This window comes from Gavia stellata, chromosome 3 (genome assembly GCF_030936135.1).
Source record: "Gavia stellata isolate bGavSte3 chromosome 3, bGavSte3.hap2, whole genome shotgun sequence".
NCBI classification, from domain to species: Eukaryota; Metazoa; Chordata; class Aves; order Gaviiformes; family Gaviidae; genus Gavia; species Gavia stellata.
In genome coordinates, this window is record NC_082596.1 from 91513858 (window position 1) to 91541426 (window position 27569).

The window sequence follows — 27569 nt, forward strand, 5'->3', positions numbered from 1 at the left end:
CTTGCTGAAACAAGGAAACTTACACTTCCAGCCGTTTCTCCCCCTTGCATTGCTATCAAACATATCGGAGTTGCTTGCGCTCCTGCAAGTCTGTCTCAATCCTCTAACAGCACAGCCCATTGCCATCCTGCTGTCAGCCAGGGAAAGGGCAGCGTGTACAGATGAGCCCCGTCGCTTTGAAGGGAAGGGAAGTCAGAGAGACTCTCAGCTTTTGCTTTGCTGCAAATAGGCTTGCTTTGGTAGAAAAGCTGGAGAAATACAGGAACATAAAGAGCTTTGAAATAGCATTTAAAAAGGAATCAGTGTCTTGTCTTCCATTTGAGAAAAAAACCAATGGTGTAAAGTCAGACAAAAAAAAGAAAGAAACCAAAATTAGAAAGAACAGGAAAAAAGAAGAATACCCAAAATCAATAGGAAAGAGGCAGGCATAGATTGCCAATTAACATTTCACATCAAAGGAAAATTCTCATCAAAACCTTTTTCTTCTAAGAGGCATCATACATTTCCAGTATCCACTATGGTGAAGCGAGCACACTTTACACAAAAGAAGGCCCAAGAGAATAAGCCCAACAGCCACAAAGCTTGTGGAAACCATTTGACACAGCTGACGCCTAGGACAAAAAACAGGACAAAACCCCCGTGGGAGCCCAGAGCATCAGCGCCGCTGCGCTTCTTCACCAGTTGATTTCCACCCTGTGGTAGCTACAGGAGATCTGAGGCAGAGACCGGTGTCCCTCACCTGACATGTGTCTCCGTAGACACATTTACCCTGTGTAGAGCCTCAGACTGCCCAGGAAGAACACCACCACCACATTCCCCCGCCTGCCCCCGCACACTCCAACAACTTCATTCCCTGATGGACTGAGCCCACCTAAACCTGAAACGAGCAGGCACCTCGCAGCGCTACAAGTGCTGGATGAAGGTAACTTTGCAGCGACTACCTGTTATGCATTTGGTGGGTCATCACACAGGTACATGCACCTTTTTGAGGGTGGACACAAACACACAAGTCCATACCAAAACAAGAGCAGGTGTAAAGGTTAAAAAAACAGTAACTGCTTTGCTGTTTGGTTGTGTACAGAACAATTCATGGCTGTGATTAATTCATTAAAACATCATTAAAACTTTAAGTGAGCTCAGGCTCAGCCAGGCAAGAGCATGAGCATTTCAACTGGCATTTTAAATGGCACATTTGAAAACAGTAGTCAGCTACTTTTCCAGATTTTCTGAATTCTTACCTAAAAATAAGACCTTGACAGGTCAGAGCCTCCCAGCTACAGCCTATGCTCCAGCCTTCAAGGAGGGGAGGAAGGGGAAATGATCATTTGAATTCATATAGTTTGAATTTTCATTTTTCTGAGCTTTCTATTGGGCAAAGCATTCACTTGGTTCTTCCAGAGCCCAAGTCACAGCTGTAAGTAACAGTCCTCATTTGCCACTGTATTTCCTATATGAGATGGTAATATTTATAGCAACTTTCTCAGTCCCTCGCCTAGCTGACTTGCTATTGCCAAGATGTTGATGGAGCAGTAGTAGAAGGTAACTACTCCAACTGAGATTTTTGTAACAAATTACCTGTGGACAGTCACCAGCCGACAACACAGTGAGTCAGAGGAAATTATTGTTTATAGTTTACAGAACGCATGTGACACTGAGCATGTTTGAAAGCAAAGTCCCTGCCATCAGTAGCTTAGATTTAAATTAGCCAAGGCAGTGGAGGACGAGGGAGGGCAAGCAAAAGCAAGTCTTGCCAATTCATGGCACAGTGCCTGGTAATAGGTCACCAAGCAGGAAAGAAAACCCTGGCTCCATCATCAACATCAGACCTGCGATCAGGTGTCGGTGACTTATTTCCTGGAGATGTCTCAAAACGCGACCAAAGCCTTTTTAGAAGGGAACTTAGCTCCTGTTATGAGGCAGATAGGACATCGTATTTTGTTTTCATGACTAATGGTTGAGAAGTCCAAATAAGTGAGCCCTAAAATGTCAAGTATTTCTGCAAAAGAACAGCAGATTGTAGACATGGCAGATACTGTGCACAGATGGTATGGACAGATGGACTCTGGTGTCCCCAAACACTGAGTTGATGTGATGAAGGGAAGAAGTATCCTTGAGAGTTCGTTCATCAAGTTGAAGCCTCTGAGGTAGGATAAAGGATGCAAAGGTGAGTAAACAGAAAATGGCACAAAACAGTGACCTAGTCAAAAAGCTACCATCAGAAGGGCGTGTTTATGCAGAGGCAGGGAGGGAGAGGAAGAATTGTAATTAGGTCACAGGGACCAAAAGACAAATAACAGGACAAGCTTATCTAATACCTGGGCTGTCAGTACACAAATGCCAGGACAGAGGATGAACAAACAATCAAGAGTTTTTACACAGCTAATTATGACGACAGAGGATTTATGGAATAAAATCACTAGATTAAAATATTGTTAATAAAAAGTTCAAGAAAAATCAAAGGGGAAAGCACTGGAGCTATGCCATAAGCTACAACAAAAGCTACCTGCTCAAGAGTAAAAGGAACAACGTTTTGATAAGAATTAAGTATCTGTTGGAAAAGCAGCACACTAGGAAATAGTCCACAAAGTTCATGCAATAGTTTACGTAAGCTACAGGAATGGCTTTAAGTCAACCATGGTTAATTACTTGGATGAATCTGGTTAAGACCAAAAACACGTATGGAAGGCAATCATGAAACAAGCTTGTAATTTTGGAGGAAGGAAAGACTAAACAGCAAAATAAAAATGCTCCTGCATATTTCAACAAATTCAGAACCATTAGAAAGCTTCCTGTCAAAATAATCCTCAGAAATAACATGAAAAAATTTCAGAATATATTATTAGGAAGACAACTAAATAAACACAAAAAGTAGATCAAAATATCTGACCAGAGAACATTCAGCAGCTTTTTTACTTCAGTTGACAAAAAGGGCAAACTATGATGAGCCACCCCTGACAGACAGAAGCATGCGAGCATCTGTCTCAGCTAAATGTGTTCTGCTTCGCTAATTAAAACAAAAGCATACTTGAAGACCAGCAGATAATTTGAAAAACAAAACCAATCAAATAAAAAAACTTGGAGGTTTGTATGTTTTCGTTGTGCTAGAGAATGACAAAACAAAGCCGACAGGTAAATTGGGGAAGAAACAAGACTCTGGATGGCCGAGCCCAGAGAGTCGTGGTGAATGGAGCAAAATCCAACTGGTGGCCGGTCACAAGCGGAGTCCCCCAGGGCTCAGTTTTGGGGCTGGTCTTGTTTAATATCTTTATCGATGATCTGGATGAGGGGATTGAGTGCTCCCTCAGCAAGTTTGCAAACAACACCAAGTTGGGCCAGTGTGTTGATCTGCTTGAGGGTAGGAAGGCTCTGCAGAGGGATCTGGACAGGCTGGATCGATGGGCCGAGGCCAATTGTATGAGGTTCAACAAGGCCAAGTGCCAGGTCCTGCACTTTGGCCACAACAACCCCATGCAACGCTACAGGCTTGGGGACGAGTGGCTGGAAAGCTGTCCCGCAGAAAAGGACCTGGGGATGTTGATTGGCAGCCGGCTGAATATGAGCCAGCAGTGTGCCCAGGGCAGGAGTAGGGAGGTGATCGTGCCCCTGTACTCGGTACTGGTGAGGCTGCACGTCAAATACTGTGTTCAGTTTTGGGCCCCTCACTACAAGAAGGACATTGAGGTGCTGGAGCGTGTCCAGGGAAGGGCGACGAAGCTGGTGAAGGGTCTGGAGCACAAGTCTTATGAGGAGCAGCTGAGGGAGCTGGGGTTGTTTAGCCTGGAGAAGAGGAGGCTGAGGGGAGACCTCATCGCTCTCTACAGTTACCTGAAAGGAGGCTGCAGAGAGGTGGGTGCTGGTCTCTTCTCCCAAGTGAGTAGCGACAGGATAAGAGGAAATGGCCTCAAGTTGTGCCAGGGGAGGTTCAGGCTGGATATTAGGAAAAATTTCTTTACTGAGAGAGTGGTAAAGCACTGGAACAGGCTGCCCAGGGAAATGGTGGAGTCGCCATCACTGGAGGTGTTCAAGGAACATGTGGACGAGGCATTGTGGGACATGGTTTAGTGGGCATGGTGGTGTTGGGTTGATGGTTGGACTTGATGATCTTACAGGTCTTTTCCAACCGTAGTGATTCTGTGATCTGGAGGTCAGTCAGGAACATGGGAAAAAATATAACAAGTTAATTTGCAGAGCTTTTCTAACCCTACAAGTTTATGCATTGAGATATATACCACAAGTGACAGGAAATCCCAAGTTTCATGTCAGTGTGAAGAAACCATCTGTGAAGAACACAACAAGCACATATACAACTGATTTAATTGAAAAACTATTTTACCCACAGGAAGGAAAGAAAATTACATTTTTTCATATTGTGGACAGAGTAAGCAGTAACACCAGAAGTTAGGAAATAAAACTCATAAGCTAACTAGCCAAAGATGAGTCATACATCAGACCTCATGAAAAATGTACAACTAATTTATCCAGTATTTACAGAGGTTTTGTTTATGTAAAGCAAATATAACCTTTCATAAATTAATTAGAGTATTTTCTATTAACACTGAAAACTAAAAAGTGATTTTGCAGCCCCCACCCCCCATTTGGCTATCATCTATTCAGTATTTACAGAGGTTTTGTTTATGTAAAGCAAATATAACCTTTCATAAATTAGAGTATTTTCTATTAACACTAAAAACTAAAAAGTGATTTTGCAGCCCCCACCCCCCATTTGGCTATCATCTATTCTGGGATAACTTAATTAGGAAGCTCTGAGATATATATTAATTTGTTCCCATTTTACAAAGACAGCAAGCCAGGAACTTGTCCTTGTAGCTGCAATTCTAAGCAGCAATGTTTATTTGGAATGCATTTCTAAAACCAACTTTAAACACCAAACATTAATGCTTCCATTACAGATATCATCCCACAACTGAGCAAGCAGCAAGATGTAAATTTAAAACATACAGTATACTTTTCTTCTACATTAAAGAAAAAGGATTACACAGTCAAGCTTATGGAAACCCATAGGACAAATCAACCTACCACAAAAAAAAGTTCCTGAGAATTTTAAGATTGCAGTAAGAACTCTTGTTTTAAAAAGGTCAAGAGACAAGTACTTCAGATAGTAGCTTCAAACCTCTGAGCGAGAGCCCTGCCAGTATGTGGCTCACTTCTAAAGAGTTCACAAGAGGCAATCAAGTAAAAGCAATCCTGTTGCAACTACGATTAAGTTTACTAACCATAGTTGCCTGCACCTACACTGGAATTCCTGCCCCCTGCCCCCACAAAGGTCCACAAAAAGATTTGCAGTCCTCTGATTCACATTTACATGTTCCAACGTAAGACAAAGGTAAAGCTGTGTATAACTAAATGATTTTGGAAAGAATAGTTCATCATGTTAGTGAACAAAATATCAGCACCTTGCAGATCAAAGAATTTTTAACTAAATACCTTGTTTCATTGTTGAACATAAAAACCAAAGACTAAAAAAAATTTAAAAAAATCAAGCAGTAAATTCTTGAACATAACATTGAAGAAATACTCAAAGAACTTAGCTGATGTTGTACTACAACATTTTACTTCATTTAAGTACAGCAAATTTCACCCGTCCTATGATTTATAAAGTACACAAAATACGTACATAAAGGAAACCAAACTCCATCAAAAGATGATCATATATATGTATATGTACATATAACATACACACACAAAATGTGCAAATTTCTTTTAATGCAAGTTAAACAAAGCATATGCAGGATAAAGTTGTACAATGATAATGGAACATAGAGCATTCCAGGTATCCTAATGATGTTTCATATCTACAGCCAGTGCAAACTTACAAGGCACAAACTCAATGCTGACACTCTAGTGTTGTAAGTTACATTCAGGCACATCTCAATTTGTAGTTCTTCAGAAAAAGATCAATGGAAGTGCTACTTCTGTACTGAAGCGCCAGCCTTTTCTCAAGGTTTAAGCACTAAATTGATGTAACCTATATGCAACAGTTATCAGTCAGGTTCTGAGTTAATTTATCACTGGAAAGTCTGTGGCTAAAACATCTGTTATACTCTCCTCGCATATGAAAGTATGCTATTTCCCAAAATACCTCCCATACATTCTCCAAAGACTATCTATACCTTGCCAGCCTTGACATGTGGAATCTTACAGGATGTTACTAATGCTTTTTTCCAACTTTAGTCAAACTCCTGCAGAAAGTAAATCCAAATTAAAAAAAACCAAACAACCAAAAAAACAAGAACAGCCAGTAAAAAAAACCTTCCAAGATACCTGCATTTAACAAACTTTTGCTAAATTGCATAGTGACACGTGTGTATCAGCTAGTAGATTTAAAAACATAAGCTTGCTGTTTAAGGCAAAATTTTAACACAGCATAGCAGAAAAAGCCAAATACCAGTTCCATCAGTATTTAAACAAAGTACTGGCCCATGTAGTCTTATTCTCACAGTCTTATCTTTCTTACTTTAATAGCAAACCCACACTTGCAGTATGCTTGATTAGCAAATTTTGTTGCTTTTTTCTGAATGAATTGAAAGCAATTAATATGTAGGCTGATTGACTGATACTGAAAACACCCGACAAATACGTTCTCTTCCACCCCTCAAAAAAGGGGTTTATGAGCCTACTGGAAGTTTAAAGCTCACTTGTACCCAAGTCTAATATAATACCTAAAATTGAACTAATAATTTAAAGTTTTCTAGTATTTGATAGACTTTACCACATCACTTTGCTGTTTCACCCTAAAATTGTATTTTCATATTATTTTTCAATAGAAGACATTTAATAGACATCTGAGGAAAACAGTACAATACAAAAGCTTAAGAGTCTTTGCAAAGGTATCTTCTATTCCTTCTGCAAAGTAAGAAAGGAGTGATTTTATTGGCATTTATTTGAAGTGCCATCAATAAAGATACAAGAGTACCAAAAAAAGTTCTAATGCTCCACATAAATCTTTGGTTTAGCCTTCCTGACCAAAGTCTTCTGTAAACTTCTTTAACTTCTCCAGGTCCTGTTCATTAACTGTTGGTTTTGTGCTAGCTAGTGACCTGAGCATATCGTCCTGTCAGAAAAAACAAACACCACCACAAGTGTTTTCAGAAACAAGTACAGTACCACTGCTAACAATCTTGTTGCCAAGACAAATATGCATTAAAAAGCCCATTAAAACAAGATCACCACAGGAGCTCCTGTTTACACAAAACTTTCAGTAAGCCTAATCATTTCTGCACAGAAGCAGCTTTTTAACCCTGTGAAGACAGACAACTGTCAGTGAGTTTTCTAATAACGAAACCACAACTTCAGGTTTAGGTTTAAGCTGCTCATCCATTCAAGTTTTATTCATCTCTTTTTACTGAAAAGAACTGAACTTCCGTTTTTTTTTTTTTGTCAGTTACTATTTTCAACCCATCTTTACCTACAGCAGTTTAAAGTGGAAAATAATCAGATGTTCCCATGTACTCTTCATAGTCCAACAATATAGAACAGTAGTTTGTGATTCATCTCTAGCAAAGTTTTACTGTTCATGACTGGTAATTTCTGTCTCTTCAATTCAGTCAATTTTTTAGATAAATATTTAGATACTAGAAAATGGAGTTAAAAAAATCACAGGTCTATAAAGTTGAAAGTAGCAGTTAAAACACCCTATGAATAAAAAGGGGCAAGGAAACTAATCAAGTTCCTAGCCAAAGGCAACTGAAAAAAGTAGATGCCTAACACCTCACATTACTATAAAATTATGGGTAAACCCAAAAGTTAACATCATTATTTTCTAGACTTGTGATTTGTCTCATCAGACTAGAGATACCCTGCTTAGAAAGAATTAAAGCCTGATCTTTTTAAGGACAGGAACTCATTTTGGACACTGAAACAACTGCCAATGCAACTACAGTGCATCAGAGCCCAGGTACCATTAGAAGCACACAAGCACTTGTTATGTTTAATTCCAGGAAAGACTGATTAAAAAAATCTGCTCAGACCACGCAGGCAGAAGTTTTAGGGCAGGCCTACACCTGCATACATCCTTTTGTGTTTCCTCAGTATGCAAATACGCCCAGAAAATTCTTTTCTGAAATACAGTGACAGTTATATTTACAAAGCAGTGCCTACTGTTTTAGAGGTTTGTGATTCCCGTGAAATACACAGATGTCTTTCCTTCATTACAGGACTGTTTGCACACAAGAACTGACAGTAGCACAGATTTGATATCAAGTCCTTCCTTCAAACATTGTACTTAAATTCAGAATCTTTTGTTGCTCTTGGGGAAAAATACAGAATGAGTGTCCAGCAATTTTATCTTTTTTTTAAGCAGTGAACTGAAATTTCAGTCTCTCTTAAGATGACATATTATATTCCATAGACCAAAGCAAGTATTTTAACATGCACAAAGGAAACAGCTGAAAGAGCTGTATCATCTGTGATGAAATTTAACCAAAACTACCATTAGATCCACCATCTTTTTTTACATTTTATTGTTTATGCTTGCATTTATTTCATGGGCAATATTTACCTACAGCACATCACTTCCCAATTTACACTGAATATAATTTTCCATTTCCCAGTATCAACATTAATGCTACAGAGTGATGGGAAGGAAGCACATCATGGGGCAGGGATCCCAAAGGTTTTAAATGAATAAAAGACAAGTGAAAAGAACAGTGGAAGAGCCAGATGCTGTCTATGGATGAAAAGACAGCAGTTGCATGCCAGCAGACAAAAACAATAAGAAAGAAATGCTTATCAGGGATAGAGAGCTGGCTTTTTCACAAGCATGCTGTACTGTAGCGCTGTATGTTGGGAACTCAAATGTTACCTGTTATGTCCACTATTTCTGAAAACAAACAACTCATCCAATTGACTTGCATAACTATTTGAAAAGAATCTTTAAGGTAAAGTCTCTTCAGAGTTCTGCAAAGCAAGAAAGAAATGCTACAAAAGAATACCTACCATGGAAACTTGAGGCTCCAGTAATTTATCACCTGGAACCTCCATCCATGTCATTTCTATGGCTTCACGATCACCTGGAGAGCAAGGTGTGAACAAATCTACCATCGTATTTGGATCAGACACTGATGGTCCTTTTACCTAAAAATAAGAAAATACGCAGTTTATAGGAGTTGTAATTTTAAAGACAAAAACCAGAAGCTGAACAGCATCTTTAGAGCAAAAACATTCCTTGATTTTATACAGGTGTCCCACCCATTGGGAAGACACGTCCTGTGAAAGAGAAATTGTGTAAATTTACTGGCATCATTCACTTTGAAAACATGCAGCTGTAGCCGGATACTTATATTCACATCAGGTCAAATCCCAGGAGCTGCTTCCTCCGAAAGGTTGAGGATTTCTGTGGAAAACTAACATGCCAGGAATTGAATTGAAGACGACCACCCTGCCTAATCCCTGGTCACTTTGGGAGTCCATTCAGCACTGGTTAACTTCTCAATAATTACCCTTGAGTGCCCCTCAAGTCAGGAAGCCAGAGGTGGCTTTTTAATCTCTGACATACTGCACTACAAAGCTCCAAGCACCTTTTCTGACACCACCTCAGCAGCACTCGATAGAAAACAGGGCCATCTAGTGGGAGAACACAAACCATCCTTTTTTTCCAGACACACGGACAGACCCAAAAAAGCTGCGCCAGGTGTCTGTACCCTTTCTGCCACACATTATCTGGGACCCACAGCTTTTTTTTCCTTCATCGTTACCTGAAGCATCACACATCCACGGGAACTCAAAACGTATGCAAAGACTGACAGACAACACACTAACTGGCTATTTTTAACAGCCGAGAACTGGATTTGCTATTCCAAACTGCACTTAAAGCATGATGTTGAAGAGCACAGACTGTAATATTCAAAATGCACTCTGACAAACCTGTGTTATCATAGAGCAAGGAATGGTTTACAATGAATTAGTAATAATTGAGGAAAGCACTGTTTAACTGGGACAAGTTGTCTGTTATGATGCAAATAATAAAGCTAAGATTTTGCTTATAAAACTAGGAAATCACAGCCAATTAAAGCACTAACAACACAAGTGGAATCAACCTGGCTTATGTCAGAGCCCTCAAAGTATTACAGTTGGGGGTTTGGGGTTTTTTTGCCCCTATTTTTGGGGCAAAAGGAGATAAGAGGTAAGAATTGCTTTTGGGTTGCTCCGCAAACTGTGACAACTGAGGTTATTTCATTGCTCCATGGTAGTCTGAGACATGCCTCAGATTCTTCCAAATTTGAATAAAAGGCTGAAAGGTAACAGCCCTTTAGCCAGAAATGTCATTGTCACTTAAAGTCAACAACAGATAAATACTTCAGGCATCAGTGCTTAAGGGAGGGAAGCATCTAGAAAATCCTTGATATATCAGAACAGATGCTTATTTTTAAACAAATATAGTTAACATCACAGTGTTACTTCTGAGTTGCCCCCAGAAGAAACTTATCAAATCAGTGCTTCAAAATACTAATTTTGTTTTTAAACTGGAAAAAGCTCCTCAAAAACCCTTTAAACTGTTTGGGGTTTGTTCCCCCCCCCCCCCCCCCCCCCCCGCCCCCGCCAAAATGCCAGGCTGCAGGTTTATTTTTTAATAAAGTTGACAAGGGTTTCCTCAATGCAGACTCTGGAGACTTACGCAGTCCTCTTATATTCTGGACCATATTGGATTTAAGTGTTCCTTCGTCTTCGAGTCTTAAGCTGAATGTGTTCCTTGGAAGAAACTACATGGAAAAAAAGAACCTATCTTCGATTCAAAATAACTGTAGCTGTTCAGTTTAGGGTCCTTAGCCCTTTTATGTCAGGCTGAGTTACTAGTAAAAAAATTGTGATTGTAACTGACATGACCAAGAACTGCTGCCAACACAAGTTACATAGTGTGTGTGTCTCTTGACAGTTTCGGATCTGAAATTTTTCCTACCTTACCCAATCCCACCCCTACTCTTTTAAGGAGCAACAAAATGAAAGCTTCCCTTTACAGCAACAAAAACTTCTGCAGAAGACCTTGGCCCACCTTCACCCAAGATACATGAGTTTCTGTAAAATCGAAGTTTGCAGTAAAAATATAAACAAAAAATAATTTTAGTCTGGGTCTACTCTAAAAAATACTACAGAGGAAAAATATAATTTTATTTAACAAACACACATTGTATGTATTTGGAACTCTGTTTATAACTATCGATAATGTTATCACACTTCTTTTCCATTTAAGAGCTTAAGAGTTTATAGAGAACAATTACAGAATCACAGAATCACTACGGTTGGAAAAGACCTGTAAGATCATCAAGTCCAGCCATCAACCCAACACCACCATGCCCAGTAAACAATGTCCCATAATGTCAGGTCCATATGTTCTTTGAACACCTCCAGTGATGGTGACTCCACCACCTCCCTGGGCAGCCTGTTCCAGTGCTTTACCACTCTCTCAGTAAAGAAATTTTTCCTAATATCCAGCCTGAACCTCCCCTGGCACAACTTGAGGCCATTTCCTCTTGTCCTGTCGCTACTCACTTGGGAGAAGAGACCAACACCCACCTCCCTGCAACCCCCTTACAGGTAATTGTAGAGAGGGATGAGGTCTCCTGTCAGCCTCCTCTTCTCCAGACTGAACAACCCCAGCTCCCTCAGCCGCTCCTCACAAGACTTGTGTTCCAGACCCCTCACCAGCTTCGTTGCCCTTCTCTGGACACACACCAGCACCTCAATGTCCTTCTTGTAGTGAGGGGCCCAAAACTGAACACAGTATTCGAGGTGCGGCCTCACCAGCGCCGAGTATAGGGGCACGATCACCTCCCTACTCCTGCTGGCCACACCATTTCTGATACAGGCCAGGATGCTGTTGGCCTTCTTGGCCACCTGGGCACATTGCCAGCTCACATTCAGCCGGCTGTCAATCAATACCCCCAGGTCCTTTTTTGCAGGGGAGCTTTCCAGCCACTCGTCCCCAAGCCTGTAGTGTTGCTGTGACCAAAGGGGTTGTTGTGACCCAAGTGCAGGACCCGGCACTTGGCCTTGTTGAACCTCATACAATTGGCCTCGGCCCATCGATCCAGCCTGTCCAGATCCCTCTGCAGAGCCTTCCTACCCTCAAGCGGATCAACACTCCTGCCCAACTTGGTGTCATCTGCAAACTTGCTGAGGGAGCACTCAATCCACTCATCCAGATCATCGATAAATATATTAAACAATACCAGCCCCAAAACTGAGCCCTGGGGGACTCCGCTTGTGACCGGCCACCAACTGGATTTGACTCCTTTCACCACAACTCTCTGGGCTCAGCCGTCCAGCCAGGTTTTAACCCAGCAAAGAGTGCACCTGTCTAAGCCACGAGCTGCCAGCTTCTCCAGGAGAATACTGTGGAAGACAGTGTCGAAGGCTTTACTAAAGTCCAGGTAGACAACATCGACAGCCTTTCCCTCATCCACTAGGCGCGTCACCTGGTCATAGAAGGAGATCAGGTTGGTCAAGCAGGACTTGCCTTTCATGAACCCGTGCTGGCTGGGCCTGATCCCTTGGTTGTCCTGCAAATGCACTGTGAGCGCCCTCAAGATGAACCTCTCCATAATCTTCCCCGTCACCAAGGTCAGGCTGACAGGCCTGTAGTTCCCCAGATCCTCCTTCCAACCCTTCTTGTAGATGGGTGTCACATTGGCAAGCCTCCAGTCATCCAGGACCTCCCCTGTTAACCAGGACTGTTGATAAATGATGGAGAGCAGCTTGGCAAGCTCCTCCGCCAGCTCCCTCAGCACCCTTGGGTGGATGCCATCAGGCCCCATAGACTTGTGAGTGTCCAGGTGGTGTAGCAGGTTGTTAACTGCTTCCTCCTGGATCATGGGGAGTTTATTTTGCTCTCCATCCCTGTCTTCCAGCTCAGGGAGCTGAATACCCTGAGGATACCTGGTCTGGCTATTAAAGACTGAGGCAAAGATGGCATTAAATACCTCAGCCTTTTTCTCATCCTTGGTGACAATGTTTCCCCCCAACATCCAGTAAAGGATGGAGATTCTCCTTGGCTCTCTTTTTGTTGTTAATGTATTTATAGAAACTTTTTTTTTTTATCCCTTATGACCGTGGCCAGATTGAGCTCTAGCTGGGCTTTTGCCTTTCTAATTCCCTCTCTGCATGACCTAACGAGATCCTTGTACTCTTCTTCAGTTGCCTGCCCCTTCTTGCAAAGGTGATAAACTCTCCTTTTTTTCCTGAGTCCCAGCAAAAGCTCCCTGTTCAGCCAGGCCAGTCGTCTTCCCCGCCGGCTCTTCTTATGGCACACGGGGACGGCCTGCTCCTGCACCTTTAAGACTTCCTTCTTGAAGAAGGTCCAGCCTTCCTGGACCCCTTTGCCCTTCAGGACCATCTCCCAAAGGACCCCCTCAATCAGTGTCCTGAACAGGCCAAAGTCTGCCCTCCGGAAGTCCATCGCAGTGGTTTTGCTGACCCCCCTCCTTACTTTGCCAAGAATTGAGAACTCTATTAATTTGATTGAACAAGACCCATATGTGCAAATTCTCCGAAAGGAAAAAAGCATCCCCAGATTTAATGGATTTATATTGGTGTTAGAGAACTCTAGTTGGTTCTTTGTCAGATAAAGTTATTGAAATCCAAACATTTAGAAGAAATGTTTCTTAAGTCAGTACATAGTATATAGAGGTAACTGCAAGATAAGCCAAACCATATAGTTTCAACAGTCTCTTTAGAGTGCACCTAGATAAGTGTAAAAGTGTTTTCACATTACAGCAGCATCCATAGGATGCTACATGCTGCCCAATGAAACACAGACCCTGCTCAGTTGTCTTGGATCTTTACTAGTGTCACAAGTAACACTGATTCAATATTTTTACCAGAACTTTACAAGAACCTTAATTTTTCAGTTCAAAAAATACCAAGTAAGCAGAACGTACATAATTATAAACCATCTGTTCCCATGTGGATGAAGGATACATTTATTTAAACATGCTAGAAAAACGTGAAGAACCACGTAACTTGATCCAGAAACAGAGCACCTGTTAACATTGCCATTTAAGTCAAACTTCAAACTGAACACTTTTAACACTACCTAGAGTCATGAAGAGTCATCAGAGCTTGGATTACACAGCATGAATACCCAGAAACTAGCTCCACCAGACTTATGGCAGGACTGGGGGGGGTGATGGGGGAAGAGGAGAGGAAAAAAAGAAAAAAAAGAGGGGAATACCCAAGTTCTCCCCTGGTCAATAAAAGGGACATTCATAAGCATGCAGGATTACCCAAAACCAAATTCAGTTTACTTGCAAAGAATTTTCAAATTAAGATGGTTGTCAGAGATGAAGTAACTTAAAAAATTTTTGATTCCTACTTACTTTTTTAAAGTGAGTAGCTGATTGCACTTTTCTAACAGGCTGCATCAGTGCATCACGTACAATGATGCTTATATCTGCACCAGAATAGCCATCAGTTCTCTTTCCAAGCTCTCGATAATCTGATTCCTTTAGGAGATTTGGAGTTGAACCAAGGTGAAGTTTGAACATTGCAGCCCTGGCATGGTCTTCAGGCAAAGGAATATAAATACGCTTCTCAAACCTGGTTTAAAAAAGAAAAAATAAGATGTGCCACAGATGCTACCTCATGCAGGTGCACAGTGGAAAGAAGCTTATGCAAATAAGTATATAGTTTGTTCCTAACAATATTAGAAAGAAGCAGTTTCAGTATTAAACCTTTAAAAAAAAAATCTAAGGCAAATATTCAACAACCTGTTCTCATAAATAATACTGTAGCTGGCATAAGCTAACATCCAGAATATAACAACTACTTCCTTTTCATGACAAAGATCTTCTCTTCAGACTGAAGTTTTTCCATATTTTCTCCAGCAGAGCTTGTGTTTTATAAGAAAAAAATTGAGGGGAAAAAGTCTTTAAGTGTTGAAGTATATTTGAACAGTTTTCACACTCAAAGAACTGCCTGATAACAAGCTGACACAACCACTTTCTACAGTCTCCAAGTAAATTAAAGAAAACTTCATAGTTGGAAGCAAATTTGAAGCCATATCCTCAATACAGTTGTTAGTAGAAAATGTTGATAACTGCAGCTCTTCCTTTGAAGCAGCATCTGTTCTCACAGTGGGGATTGCCTCCCACCAACAAAATAAGAGAGACTCCAAATTCTGTAGAACACAATTAACTTGATATACATGACAAAGTGGGCCAAATCCATGAAAATAATTTGATTACTGCCATTGTTGTACAAGTTCCTTTAAGTCTTATAGACGAGAGTTAGAGAGCTACTATCTCACACTGCAGAGAATGGTTTGGGTTGGGAGGAACCTTTAAAGGTCATCTAGTCCAATCCCCCTGCCACGGGAGTGGAACATCTTTCACTAGATCAGGTTGCTCAGAGCCCCATCCAACCTTAAACACCTGGAACACTTCCAATGATGGGACATCGACAACTTCCTGGGCAACCTGTTCCACTGTCTTGCCACCCTGATCACAAAATATTTCTTCCTTATGTCCAATCTAAACCTACCGTCTTTCAGTTTAAAACCATTGCGCCTTGTCCTGTCACTACTGGCCTTGGTAAAAAAAAAACACCACAAAAACATCTCTCCATCTTTCCTGTAAGTCCTCTTTATATATTGAAAGGCTACAACAAGGTCTCCCTGGAGCCTTCTGTTCTCTAGGCTGAACAACCCCAAGTCTCTCAGCCTTTCTTCACAGGAGAGGTGTTCCAGCCCTCTGATCCATTTTCATGGCCCCCTTCCGGACCTACTCTATCAGGTCCACCTCTGCCTTGTACTGTGGACCCCAGAACAGGGATTTCAAGAATGACTTGAAATTTTAAGCAACATGTTCACCTCTAAATCTGTCTCACACAAAACTGTAGTCATATAGGTTGGAAGGGACCTCTGGAGGTCACCTGGTCCAACCCCCAATCAAAGTATGGCCAGCTTGAATAAAGCATGTAAATAAAAGTCAGTGAAAGTCACAAAAAAGGTAATGTTTCTTTAGCTTACAAAAATGACCATTATCCAAGCTGTGTCCTCATCACAACATAATCATACTTGTCACATAGCTGTATTTGTCCTCTGCTGGTCTGCAGCTCAAAGAAAGATACAGCTATTCAGATACAGGTATTGAAGCCGTTTATCTACAAAAAAGCACTTAAAACATGCACTGAAAGATGACAAATTATGCCTGACCAATAGAAAAACATGGTGTTCTCTGTAACACAAGGGTACATTTCCATGAAATATCTCAAGCTATTCAACAGCTTGTTAACAGCTGAAAAGGAAAGCTCTACCCCCTCTTGCCCTTCTGAGGTGCATATTTTGTAACTTGTCCCCCAAGCCCACCAGAAAACCAACCAACAAGGAAACAGTAGTTTTCTGCTTGCTCAAGCACAATCAGCTAACCAATAAACGACAGGGCTGATATAATAGTGAACAACCTACCTCTTTAAAGGGGCAAGGGGCTATTAGTTTTGCTCAGTCCATCTCATGGAATTGAGTTGTAGAACATAAGCCACGTCTGCAAACATGAGCGAGATTACTACCTCAAGTAGTCTCAGACTGAACCCTTATAACATTTGGAAATTCCGTACCATGAAGAAAAGCCATCATACCTTCTCCTGATAGCAGAATCCAAAACCCAGGGTATGTTTGTTGCTCCTAAGACCAAGATGCCTTCATTGTCAACACCAACCCCTATATCAGGGAAGAAATAATTTCACCATTTAGATGATAAACAGAGACTGTTTCAAAATGTCATAAAAATATAACAGGGTGGAACTGCAGATCTTTTTAGTGTTCTCATGCAGGTTATGCTTAAAATGCGTATCTTAATTCCTTTGACTGATTCTGAAAACCAAGTAAACTTACCTTGCATCTGGACTAGAAATTCTGTTTTTATCCGTCTAGCAGCCTCACTTTCATTTTCACTTCTTGACCCACAGAGGGAATCTATCTCATCAATGAAGATAATAGAAGGTTTGTTTTCTCTGGCAAGCTGGAACAAGTTTTTCACTAATCTTAAAAAAGGAAACAGCTTCAGTTATCTTAATGATTACACCAGTAAAAACACATAACTTATGATATAGTCACTTCCTTTAGAGAAAGCTAAAAAAAGAAAAGTATTAACATAAAGCTACTCAAAGATACAATATTCTTCCAGCTCCAAGACTCAGCATTATACTGAGTGAGATAGCCCAGCATAAAGGGAGGTGAAACATTTTAGAGTACCCCAGGCATGGTTTTCCAAGAAAAAGCCCTTTTTTGGTTTACATTTCTACAAGACAGCCTGGACTATACAAAACCATCACTCTAGACAGATTCAAAAGAACAGGGCTTGCTCTTATTTAACATCTGTAACCTAATCAGATTAACTCTATAGAGATTTTGTAAGAAATAACATGTACATTTACTTCATACAGCTTTTAGTAAATACCTTTTATATGACAAGAAAAGTTGGTTTGCCAAAAAAAACCAAAACCCCAAAAACCTAGCCATCTTATCAACACATTTTACTAAGTTAAAAAGGAAAGTAAATAGGAACATGCTGGGAAATTGTTCACATTACCAGCACTAAAATCTCAGGCAATAGTCTCAAATGAAATCAAACCAGAAAAAAAATGCCAAGCTGGACTGCAGTTCTGTATTCCTCTTGCAACAAAAGAAAAGCAGCTTAAGGTTTCCAGCTTTTGGGGGAAAAAACCCAGTTCAAACACTTTATCTTATGGTCTTTCTTCCTCATCCTATCAACTTCAAATAGCGTTGCTCAGTTGTCCCACACTTCAAACTATTAAAGCATGGTTTTGACAAGTATTCCTATCATCATATGAAAGTCCTTTCTGTATAACAAACCCAGAGCTTTTTCTTAATTCAGGAAATCTTCATTGGAAGCCTAGATGGACAAATTCCTGCACTGCTAGACTGCAGCCAACATGTCACTTCAGGCTTCCTGGTCTTCTTCACATATCACATAGTAACAAACGAAAAGTTAGCATGGGGAACCATGAAATTTTCTTTCATGACTACTCCTCTCCTTCAACCTATTTCTGCAGGCCTCTTATGTCTTCCAGATTTTGTTTGAAATCAGGATAAAGAAGAAACACCTCTGTATGGACAAAGAAATGCAACATGTTAATGGCACAGCTGCTGGGACAGGTGAGTGGGGAGATGCTAAGAAGCAAAGTACCCCAACACTTCAGACTGATGCGGTGTGCAATCACAGCTGAGTTCAGAAGGAAAATTAGCTCTGTGGTGCTCCCAAAACCTATCTTGAACACTGAAGAGAGGTCAAGCTGCAGCAGTACAAAACGCAGCACCATGATGATATCTTTACAGGGCACTGCAGCATGAAGCATAGAAACACCTCAGGCTTGTTTTTAAAAAGACATGACATTTCCCTTAAATTTCTTTACAGCAACTTATCTAGCTGTATATTAATTTCTTCTTGCCAATGTTTTCCTGGACCTCTAGCAACTCCAACTTACTTTTCACTTTCACCTAACCACTTTGAGACAAGGTCAGAGGAAGATACGGAGAAGAAAGTAGAATTGTTTGCTTCTGTTGCCACTGCTTTTGCTAAATAAGACTTTCCTGTTCCTGGTGGTCCAAACAGGAGAATCCCTCTCCAGGGTGTTCTCTTTCCTGCAAGAGAGAAACCAGCAGTCTTCAAAATACTGTAGGAAGACTGAACCTATTTTTCTGATGAAGCCCCTCTAATTTACTTAGAGGTTTTCCACATTTGCCAAACTTCTGTCACATGGATCACAATCTCTTTAAGAGCTCAGCTTGAGTCTCAGACACATTGGCATAACACTCTCCTCAGATCCCAGTGCCGGTCCTGACTGGCCAATAGCAAATAAATACTGTAATTCTGACCTGTAAACAGGTGTGGAAATTTAATGGGCAAGATCACTGCCTCTTTAAGTGCTTCTTTGGCACCTTCGAGGCCAGCAACATCACTCCATTTGACATTTGGTCGCTCCATAACAATTGCTCCTATAAGAAAAGATTGTATAAGTTAGTGATGCACGTATCTTCTCACAACTTCAATAAATTCCATTTTGGAAAAAAAAAGTAAGAAATCTATGCCCATGTCCATACTGAATAAAACCAAGGCATTTCTAAGTAGATATAAACACTGAATCCTGTTAGTCGAATGGATGTTATATCTACAGAAATCTGTCACACTGTTTTACCACAATAAACCATAGATAACCAGAATACTCCAGAGTTAGCAGAAGTCCTGCAATGGTCAAAGCTAGTCCATAAGTGACCAACAAACGTGCGTTTAGTAGTCACAAATGAGTACCTTCTCTAATAGGTACTCAGGCACCATGTCCTCACTCAATCACCCTTGTAATTCCTGAAGAATTTTAATGTAGCTGCACTAGCCCTGGATTTATAAGGTTCTCCAGCAGATGAAGTAACTTGTTGAGTATCTCCAGATGTGCAGCAAAGAGTCGGACCATCTAATGGTAGAGCTTTGAGAGCTAGGGCTGAAAGCATCAGAAAGGTTATATGGAGCCTGCTTAGCTGCAGAAGAAGTATCTTCTTAGTCTAGCCATGTTCTCTCAAAGTTTATCACCAAGTCCAGCTTGATTTTAACCAACTGAGCTGTAATTTAGCCTTCTCTTCAGACTTCAGATTGGTTTGTCTGACATGCTAAAAATGATTTTGTCTTGACTATTTTTAGATGGGACAACTTGGATCTGAACTAGTGATTGAATATTAGCTCCTGTAATCCTAGCCAAGGCAAATCCAAAGGGTAAGAGAAATGTTCTCAGATTAACAAATGCCAACCAACCCAATGCTTATCTAAGTCCTCAAACACACTGAAAGTTTCAGTTGCCCTATTTCTCTACAAGGGGCTTTCTACAATTTCACAAGTAGCTTTCACCAGCTATTTTCTTCACACTTTCACCTTACGCCTTCAGAGTTCTGAAGTAATTTAAGGCTTTTCTTCTACAGGACTGAAAATTTACTGTTACTCACTGGCTAATGAATAAAGCAAATAACACTTGCTTACTTTTTAAGTACCTCCTTTGAGTTTTTTTTCTTTTGCTGCATTCCTTTTCCATCAGATTGAAATGAACAATTTCTGTTAGCAATTGCAATTGTTAACAATTTGGAATTTAGAGTCCAAAAGCAACATCATATTGTTAAAGATGTTAAAAATGTTATAGAAAAAGTTGACTGCCAACTGTCTTAGTTTACAATCTATATACCGGAATTAATCAACCACCCAGTTCCAATGCATTAAATTCTTTTGGTAGGTTGATTACATCCCAGTTTTTCTTAAACAGAACTATGTGCTCCATCACTAAAATACTTAGCAGAACAGGTAACAGTTCGGATAGGAACAGGAGATTATTTCAAAGTTGAAATATTAGAGTTATCTGCACCAGACATACCATGGTAACTGAAATTACTGCACTGTAAGAGATCATTTGTACCAGGACGCAAATGGAACTGGAATCGTAGGCTTCCTAATTTTGTAGGTGTAAATTAATAGCTGGAAGATTAAACAATAGAGCACAAAAGGCCTTTAAAATTCTAAACAAGAGTACATGACAATAGATCCACAACAACTATCCAGTCTGAATGTTACGGGTCATTTCTACAATAAGCCAAGTTGCTATTATAATTAAAATCTTGATAAATACCCATAGATTTGGGAAAGTTCCATAAGGCAAAGTCAGCTAAGAGTAACAAGGCAGCAAAACTAAATACAGGAAATTTCTGTGGCTGTTGTGGGAAGCAAAATGAAGATGAGTAATTTGAAGACCACCCAGAGCTTGTATTATCTGAGTAACAGGCTCCTGTGTTAAGTTTAAAGGTACCGAGGATCTTGCACCTCAGACTTTCAAGCAATCAAATGTATAAGCAAGAACGTTGTAATTTTATAGAAAGTATCAAAGAAGTGGCAGGTGCAAGAAACTATTTCTTGAAGTAAGAACTGAAGGTCAGATTCATGTGGGAAGAAATGAAGTCTTTATGGTGATTGACAGCATAAAAGTCCAATGGTCATAATTTTTCTGTCATTTTGAAATATAGGAAACTGTTCCATAGAACTGTGCGTAGGATTACATAAACGCGTAGAGAAGTAGAGAAAGCATGGCACAGTTTCCCAATATGACACAATAGATCCTGAAATTACACAGTCAGAAATCTGGTAAATGTCTTTGTTACACTGAAAAATACAGGGAGAACAATGAAGTTTCTTCAGATCCATAAGCACCTTCTGGCAGGGAAGCTTTGAACAATTCTTCACCATTAGAGGGTAATAAAATATCAAACAAAGCCTCTTTTTCACTGTGTAGAAAATTACCGGTAGCTGCTATACATTGCATCACTGACTGTATTCAGCATTTGAATTCAAAAACCCAAACTATTATGTTACTCAACTGGGAGAGCATCATCACTGCATATGAGAAAATGCTGCCCATTACTATAAACAAGCAAGAATCCATGTTCTCAACTCGTAAACTTGAGCACAAGCTATTTTGTGAAAATGGTCCTGCTTACATTAAGTGTATTGCCTCTAGGCAATACTCTAATGCACTTAAGAGTAAGAAAATATTGATTCTGTTTAGCCAACAACTACCTGGGATCTTGCAACTTCTCCCTTTGAAAAATGCTATCCTGATAAATGGTACAATTTTAACATGAAACACAGCGTACAGGAGATAGATTTCAACACAGTCACTGTATAATTTCATGGCACACAAACCCCTACTTCCATAAAGACTATGCTTTTGTTTTTGAAGGGTACATACTGGTTGAGCCACTTACAGACAGTAAGTTAATCCATAACATTCAGGCACCAAAAATATAGGAATTTGCTTGACTGAAGCTACTCCTACTTAAAGAAAAGGATGCTTCAAAATTACCTTGAAGTTGATTCTGTAGCTTCTTTTTTTCAGGATCCTCTGACTCCCCTTCCCCATCACTGTCATTCCTGATTTGGAAACAAGGAAAAATGTTGAAATACAATAAAAGAGACTGCTGTCCTAGGATAAAAATCAGAATGCAAAAAGCAGAAAACCCACCGATCTGAGGAATGAAAGAAACCTTGAGATGCTTTCAGATCTCTACAAGTTTACATCATTTGACTCCTGCTTTTCTATACCACGTTTTCTAATTCACCCTCCTCACCATTTCAACTTCCTCTTACGGGTCTGAGCCCTCTTAACACACTTCTACATGCTTTGAGCCAGCCTCTAGGAAACAAAAGCCCTTGTATCGAGCAACATGGAAGCACTAAAATGGTTTATTTGTAGACATTGGCATTTATCCCCTATCTGGAATTGCAACAGGACTTGGTCAATTCCATCTAGTACTATGAAACTCTGCACCCTCATCTTGTCAGCGCAAAGGAAACTGGAAGTTAAAGAAGGAAAAAAGAGACTAGATAGTGAACAACTGGAGTGGAGGTCAAGAAAATACATGTAGTTTCTGTGATATTACCAACTCCTATTATAAACCAGCAGAACACAGCACAGCTCAAAAAATAAAACTGATGAGACAAGTAGACAATGAAGGAGACTGAAAAATCAGGTGACGTTTCAAGAGACAACTGAGCAACTCTAACTGTTCAGGACTGCTAAAAAGGGCAATCCCACCAGAAGCATCATTCTGAAACCCCTCCTGTCTCCTATTCCAATAAAGGCAGTAGCAAATGCAAAAGAGGCTCTGCTTGTTCAGCTCTCCGATACGTAAAATGAAAAACAAATCTAATAAAAGGAAAGCAGCGGAGAGACTAGGCAGCAGCAAGACATTAGAGTGATTCAGTCCATCTTACAGAACTTCACCCTACATAGAGCTTTGCACCTCTTACCAAGTGTGAGACAGATCAAACTTGGGCCACAGTAATCATCAGTCTGAATTTATTTTCTAGTTAGTAAGTATTTACATGTAGAAAAATGTTAAGGGTCATTGGGTTCATTGCCATTAAATCCAATAAGAATGTGTTAGTCTGAAACAGCTTTCATTCTTCAGTGAATTTCCTATGCAACTGTTCACACATTTTAATAAACAAGCACAGAAATGCCCATGATGCTAATTCATGTTATTTTTCTTTTATTTAGTATTTCAGCATTAGTAGCCATCTGAAGCATTTCAAAAACAGTACTTGAAATGATCTTTGAAGAGCTGAATTTTAGAATAAGCTGAGTTCAGGAAGTATTTTGCTTTACCTTCGCCAAAAACATACCCTTTTCCATCAGTAGGACCAGACTCTTTAACTGGTTTTGGTGCAGTTTTTTCTTTTTTCAGATATTCTTTCAGCTTTTCTGCTCTGTCCAAGTATTCTGTACATTTCGTTCTAATGCTCTGTTTTGCTTTCTCACCCTGTGCTTCATCTAAGAGTTTGAAGAGAAACAATGCTTTGTTAACAGCAAAACACATGTGCATCAATCAGAAAACAAGACTAAATCTCTGTCTTCTTTGTATCTTATCAATATACCTCTCTCAGGGCTCACCACATAACCAAACACCTCAACTACTTATTTTTCCACTATACGATGGAAAGAAGTGACAGGAAGGATGTCATCACCTACCAGAAATCAAATATACACCTGAACATTGCTTTGGCTTAAAATTTGCCTGTAAAGGATTAAGGACAATGGCACTGGACACTTTTCTCTCAGCCTTTCAGGTTGCTATACATTGTCTTAACTCATTTTCTAAAATAGCTCACCAGGAAGCTGCTTGTGCTGAGCAATTTTTATCTAGAAACATACTTTATTTTTCCATAGCCTGCTAATTTTAAAAGATGTTCACATCATAAAGAAAAAATACATAAAACATCTCAAAGAGTTAGGTGTGGTTCAACAGCCACACTGTTCTCTCAGTCACTATTAAAGTATTTCAAATCAGCAATCAAAATTTAACGTTAGGTTTATGTGTTAAGTTTCCAAAAGTATGTCAGTATTGTTAAAAGCAGAGAAAGTGATATTCTGATAAAGTCCATAAGATATAAATGGGTAGGAAGTGATAAACACAAATTATCCTATGAAGACTATAAAGAAAATAGTGGTTTTTTCAAATCATGGAGATCTGCAAGTGCACTTACTTGCGAGCAACCCTAGCCCACTTAGATTAGGGCCGTACCTACATTAAGAAAGCCCACTCCTTGCATACAAACACTGGACATGACGCAAAAGGTACACGAAGTGTGAAAAGAAAGGCATAAAATAATAATTATGAGAATATGGAAACTGAAGAAAAATTACAACATACAAATCCATCTCATACATTTTGTTGGCCACGATGAACAGCAAGACTATAACACTAAGGAGCAAAAAATGCCAGCAGAGAGGTTGTAGAAAGGCAAGCGGCATGAGTTAAGGAGCAAAAAACACTCCGTAGATACAACAAAGACTTATTGTGTAAAGTGGTTTTCAGCACAACAGAAACACAGAGATCCCTGTACTTATTGTCACATTTCTTCATGCGCAATGGCCAGCCTGAAACATTGCTACAGAAGTCCAGAGGAGAGACAGCAAACCCCTGCCTCCCTGTCTTAAAAAAACCTAAACCAAAATACAAGTAAAAAGTAATCTGATTTCTTACAAGAATGGAGCAAGCACACAACACAGCAAAGGCAAAAGTGGCAAAATATATGACCTCAGTCAAACTACAATTAGCAAGTATCAACTGGTGATGAAAGTAAAAATTTAAATACTGCTGTCAACATAGGAGATTACTCTGGGCAATTTGACTACTAAACTCTACTTAATCATCCAATACATTACACTTACATTTAACAACATGGAGAAGATACTGCACAGCGTGTTGGTACAAGCGGAAGGCTTCCTCATAGTTTCCTGCTTTATCTTCTTGTGCTGCCTTGTTAGCAAGGTCTATTGCTTTCTGTAACACAAGCAAATAATTAAGTGCTGCGCAAGAGCATTTTGCATGATCAGAGACATTTTAAGCTGTTGCTCTGACTGTTTTCGATGGCCAGTTTTTCTGCTTTTCAACATTTACCCCAAGAAGTTGAAGGCAACTGATTGTAAGTCTTAGGTGGTGCTTTGTTCATGACACAGTATTTCTATCCTTTTATGAACAGTGATTAATAAACTGATAAAACTTAATAGCACACAAAAAAATGTAAGTGAGAAGAAAAAATTTCTGTATACTAAGTTGGAACTACTACCGGTTTGTCTGTGCAGTTTTCCTTACCAATCTCTTGCATTTATTATGGAAGGATTTGGAAATCCATTCTAAGCTTTCTCATCACAGACACAGACACTTTGAACTACGAGTTATGACATCATAACTTGTCATATACCAGAGTCAATACAGGAAGTATGTGATTACAATGCACTGAAACAAGCACTACCACTTTTCCAACCATGTGCTGGGAGACAGCTTCAAAGATTGACTATTTGTTTGGCTTCTCTAGAAGGATTTAGGCTCTTGATATGAGTGAGAAATTCTAATTATCACTCCAGTAGGCAGGGAGAAAAAACCCACTAGCCAGAAAACATACTCAAATCATAAGCATTGAGAAAAGTTCTAGGAGAAGTTATGGATGGATTTTTAATTTGTTTGCTGAGCTAGTTTCAAATAAAACTGACTGTGATCCAAGCCATCGTATGGCATACACTGGCCTGTAGATTTGTTGGTATCACCGTTATTCCTTTGCTCTTAAGTGCTTATTACCTTTTATTACACTTTGCTCCTGGGGAATGCCTATACCACTTCAGGACAATTAAAACTGTCAGTTTGAACGACTAATTCATGTAAGTTTAAAAAAGCCAGTTGGTTAGCCAGAGTTAACCCACGCTAAATCTTCTATAGCCTCACATGTATTTTTCCACATTCAGTCAACTTCTTTTCCTAAGCATTGTTAGTATGCTCAGGATGATTATGGTAATGTCGGGGAGCAAGCTGAAGAGCTTCAACTGCAGCAAGGAGTTTTCATTAGACATTCCAGAAGAGATACTCTTGCCACTATCCAGACATTCTGATGTGTTTCAGGCAAAACAAAGCTAGTAAACAGCAGCCATGAGAGAAGGAACAGCAAATTCATTCTACTGCTTTGTGTGGCTGTCTTGGAAGCAAAGATCATCTCATCAGAACTACCTGAAATCAAAGAGTAATGTATTTAAAAACAACAATCCAATAAAGCAGATTCTACGGTTCTATTGTGGCAAGTGTTGGAACACTGTAAGCATCTGTTTCTTTGGCCCAGATCTTAGCCTTTCCTTTTTGGAGAAGACATGAGCTGATAAGCAGTTTACTACATATGAATGGGCAGTCCCCTCCTTGCTGCTCACCTTATGCTGGCTCTGTTAGGCCCCTCTACGCACCATTCAAATCCAGCAAAAGAGCAAAAACTAACCCAAAAAAGAAGTTACTTTAAGAATTAAGTTGTTAAGTTCCTTTAGTGACTTCAGTTACCACAGAACAGTCCAATGATTCCTGGATCCAGTACAAAGACAGTGATACATGTGTCACTAAATCCAAAGAATAAATGGCAAAGACCACCTGCTAAAATGAAACTGTGAGAAAACAGGGCATGTTGCAGCCCTGCTCCTCTGAAATAGAAAAAGGTTTACATCATGTATTGACTGGTTTTGGTATACTCTGTCTTTGTAAATACCAAAAAGACTGTTACTTGGGTATTAGATTCTCAGCTCTAGTGCTTCATTACATCAGCAGGCATCTTAGCCTGTTACTGTGATGAAGAGCACTGCTATCAAACAGGAAATAATTTATTAGGAAGTTGTATGAACTAGGGCATAGATGACCAGCTGTAACTATCCACGAGGCACAAACCGTATTTATCAGGCTCTGTTTTGATAGTTTGATGAACATCACCCTCAGAAAGAATGTCAACTTAAACAGGTTTCATTCTTATTCTAGACCCTGCAATACCACCCCCACCCAACTTTGCCAGTAGAAGCATTACATGGCCATAATGAGTTTACAGATACGATCATGGTTCAAAACAGCCAAAGAGAAAATGACTATTTTTAACACAGGTAGTTTCTGGATCTGTTTTGCCAAGCAGGCACAGAACTGATTATACTGTCCCAACTGAGGGTTAACACAAATTGAAAAACGTAACGGGCAAAAACTTCCTACAGTCAGTAATCTTACAAAAAACCTAAGCCAAACTATGTGTCTAGACCACAAGAGCCAACAGTGCTTCCCAGGTGGACATCCCGCCCGCCCGGCAGACCCCCGTCCCCTTCCCAGGGACTGGGCGCCCGCCACCAGCAGAGGCCAGTGCTGATGAGGGGATTAACCTGTACCCTCTGCTACTTCCGAGCCCCAAGCCGAGTCCCCTCGCCACCCCCCTGCGCCTGCCAACAGAGGCAGCCCGCGGCCCTCCCGCTAGTGTCCCCGGCGGAGCGAGCAGGAGGCGTTTGCGCTCCCTGTCCCCCCACCCCGCCCGCAGGCCCGGCCCGGGACACCCCCAATCCCAGCCCCTCCTGCCCGCGGCCCCCCGACCTCCGCCCCGCCCCGGGCAGGGCCGGCGTCGCTCTACCTGCAGGTTGCCGGTGGTGCCCGCCATTGCGGAGCAGTGCGGGAGAGGGAAGGAGACTGGAGAAAAGAGCGTGGGCCCGCGGCTGCTGGTGGCGGA

The 27569-nt window shown here is 40.4% G+C and overlaps 1 protein-coding gene across 1 annotated transcript; it reads right to left on the minus strand.

The window, feature by feature from the left end:
- Positions 1 to 5361: 5361 nt before the first annotated feature.
- Positions 5362 to 27569, minus strand: VPS4B (vacuolar protein sorting 4 homolog B). The gene is made up of 11 exons (XM_059836347.1): positions 27474 to 27569; positions 24733 to 24844; positions 23184 to 23331; positions 21862 to 21929; positions 18848 to 18967; positions 18457 to 18613; positions 16844 to 16992; positions 16588 to 16669; positions 14331 to 14550; positions 8956 to 9093; positions 5362 to 7072 (listed from the first exon to the last, which is right to left on the minus strand). The coding sequence occupies exons 1-11, from the start codon at positions 27498 to 27500 to the stop codon at positions 6971 to 6973; spliced, it is 1323 nt and encodes a 440-aa protein (XP_059692330.1). The 5' UTR covers positions 27501 to 27569; the 3' UTR covers positions 5362 to 6970.

Coding starts and splice junctions, on each gene's coding strand:
- VPS4B (XM_059836347.1), bottom strand. CDS start 27,500: ATGGCGGGCACCACCGGCAACCTGCAG. Junction 18,614..18,847: donor ATTTCCACACCTGTTTACAG/GTCAGAATTACA, acceptor TCTCTCTTGCAG/GAAAGAGAACACCCTGGAGA. Junction 14,551..16,587: donor GATTCTGCTATCAGGAGAAG/GTATGATGGCTT, acceptor TTTTTAAACCAG/GTTTGAGAAGCGTATTTATA.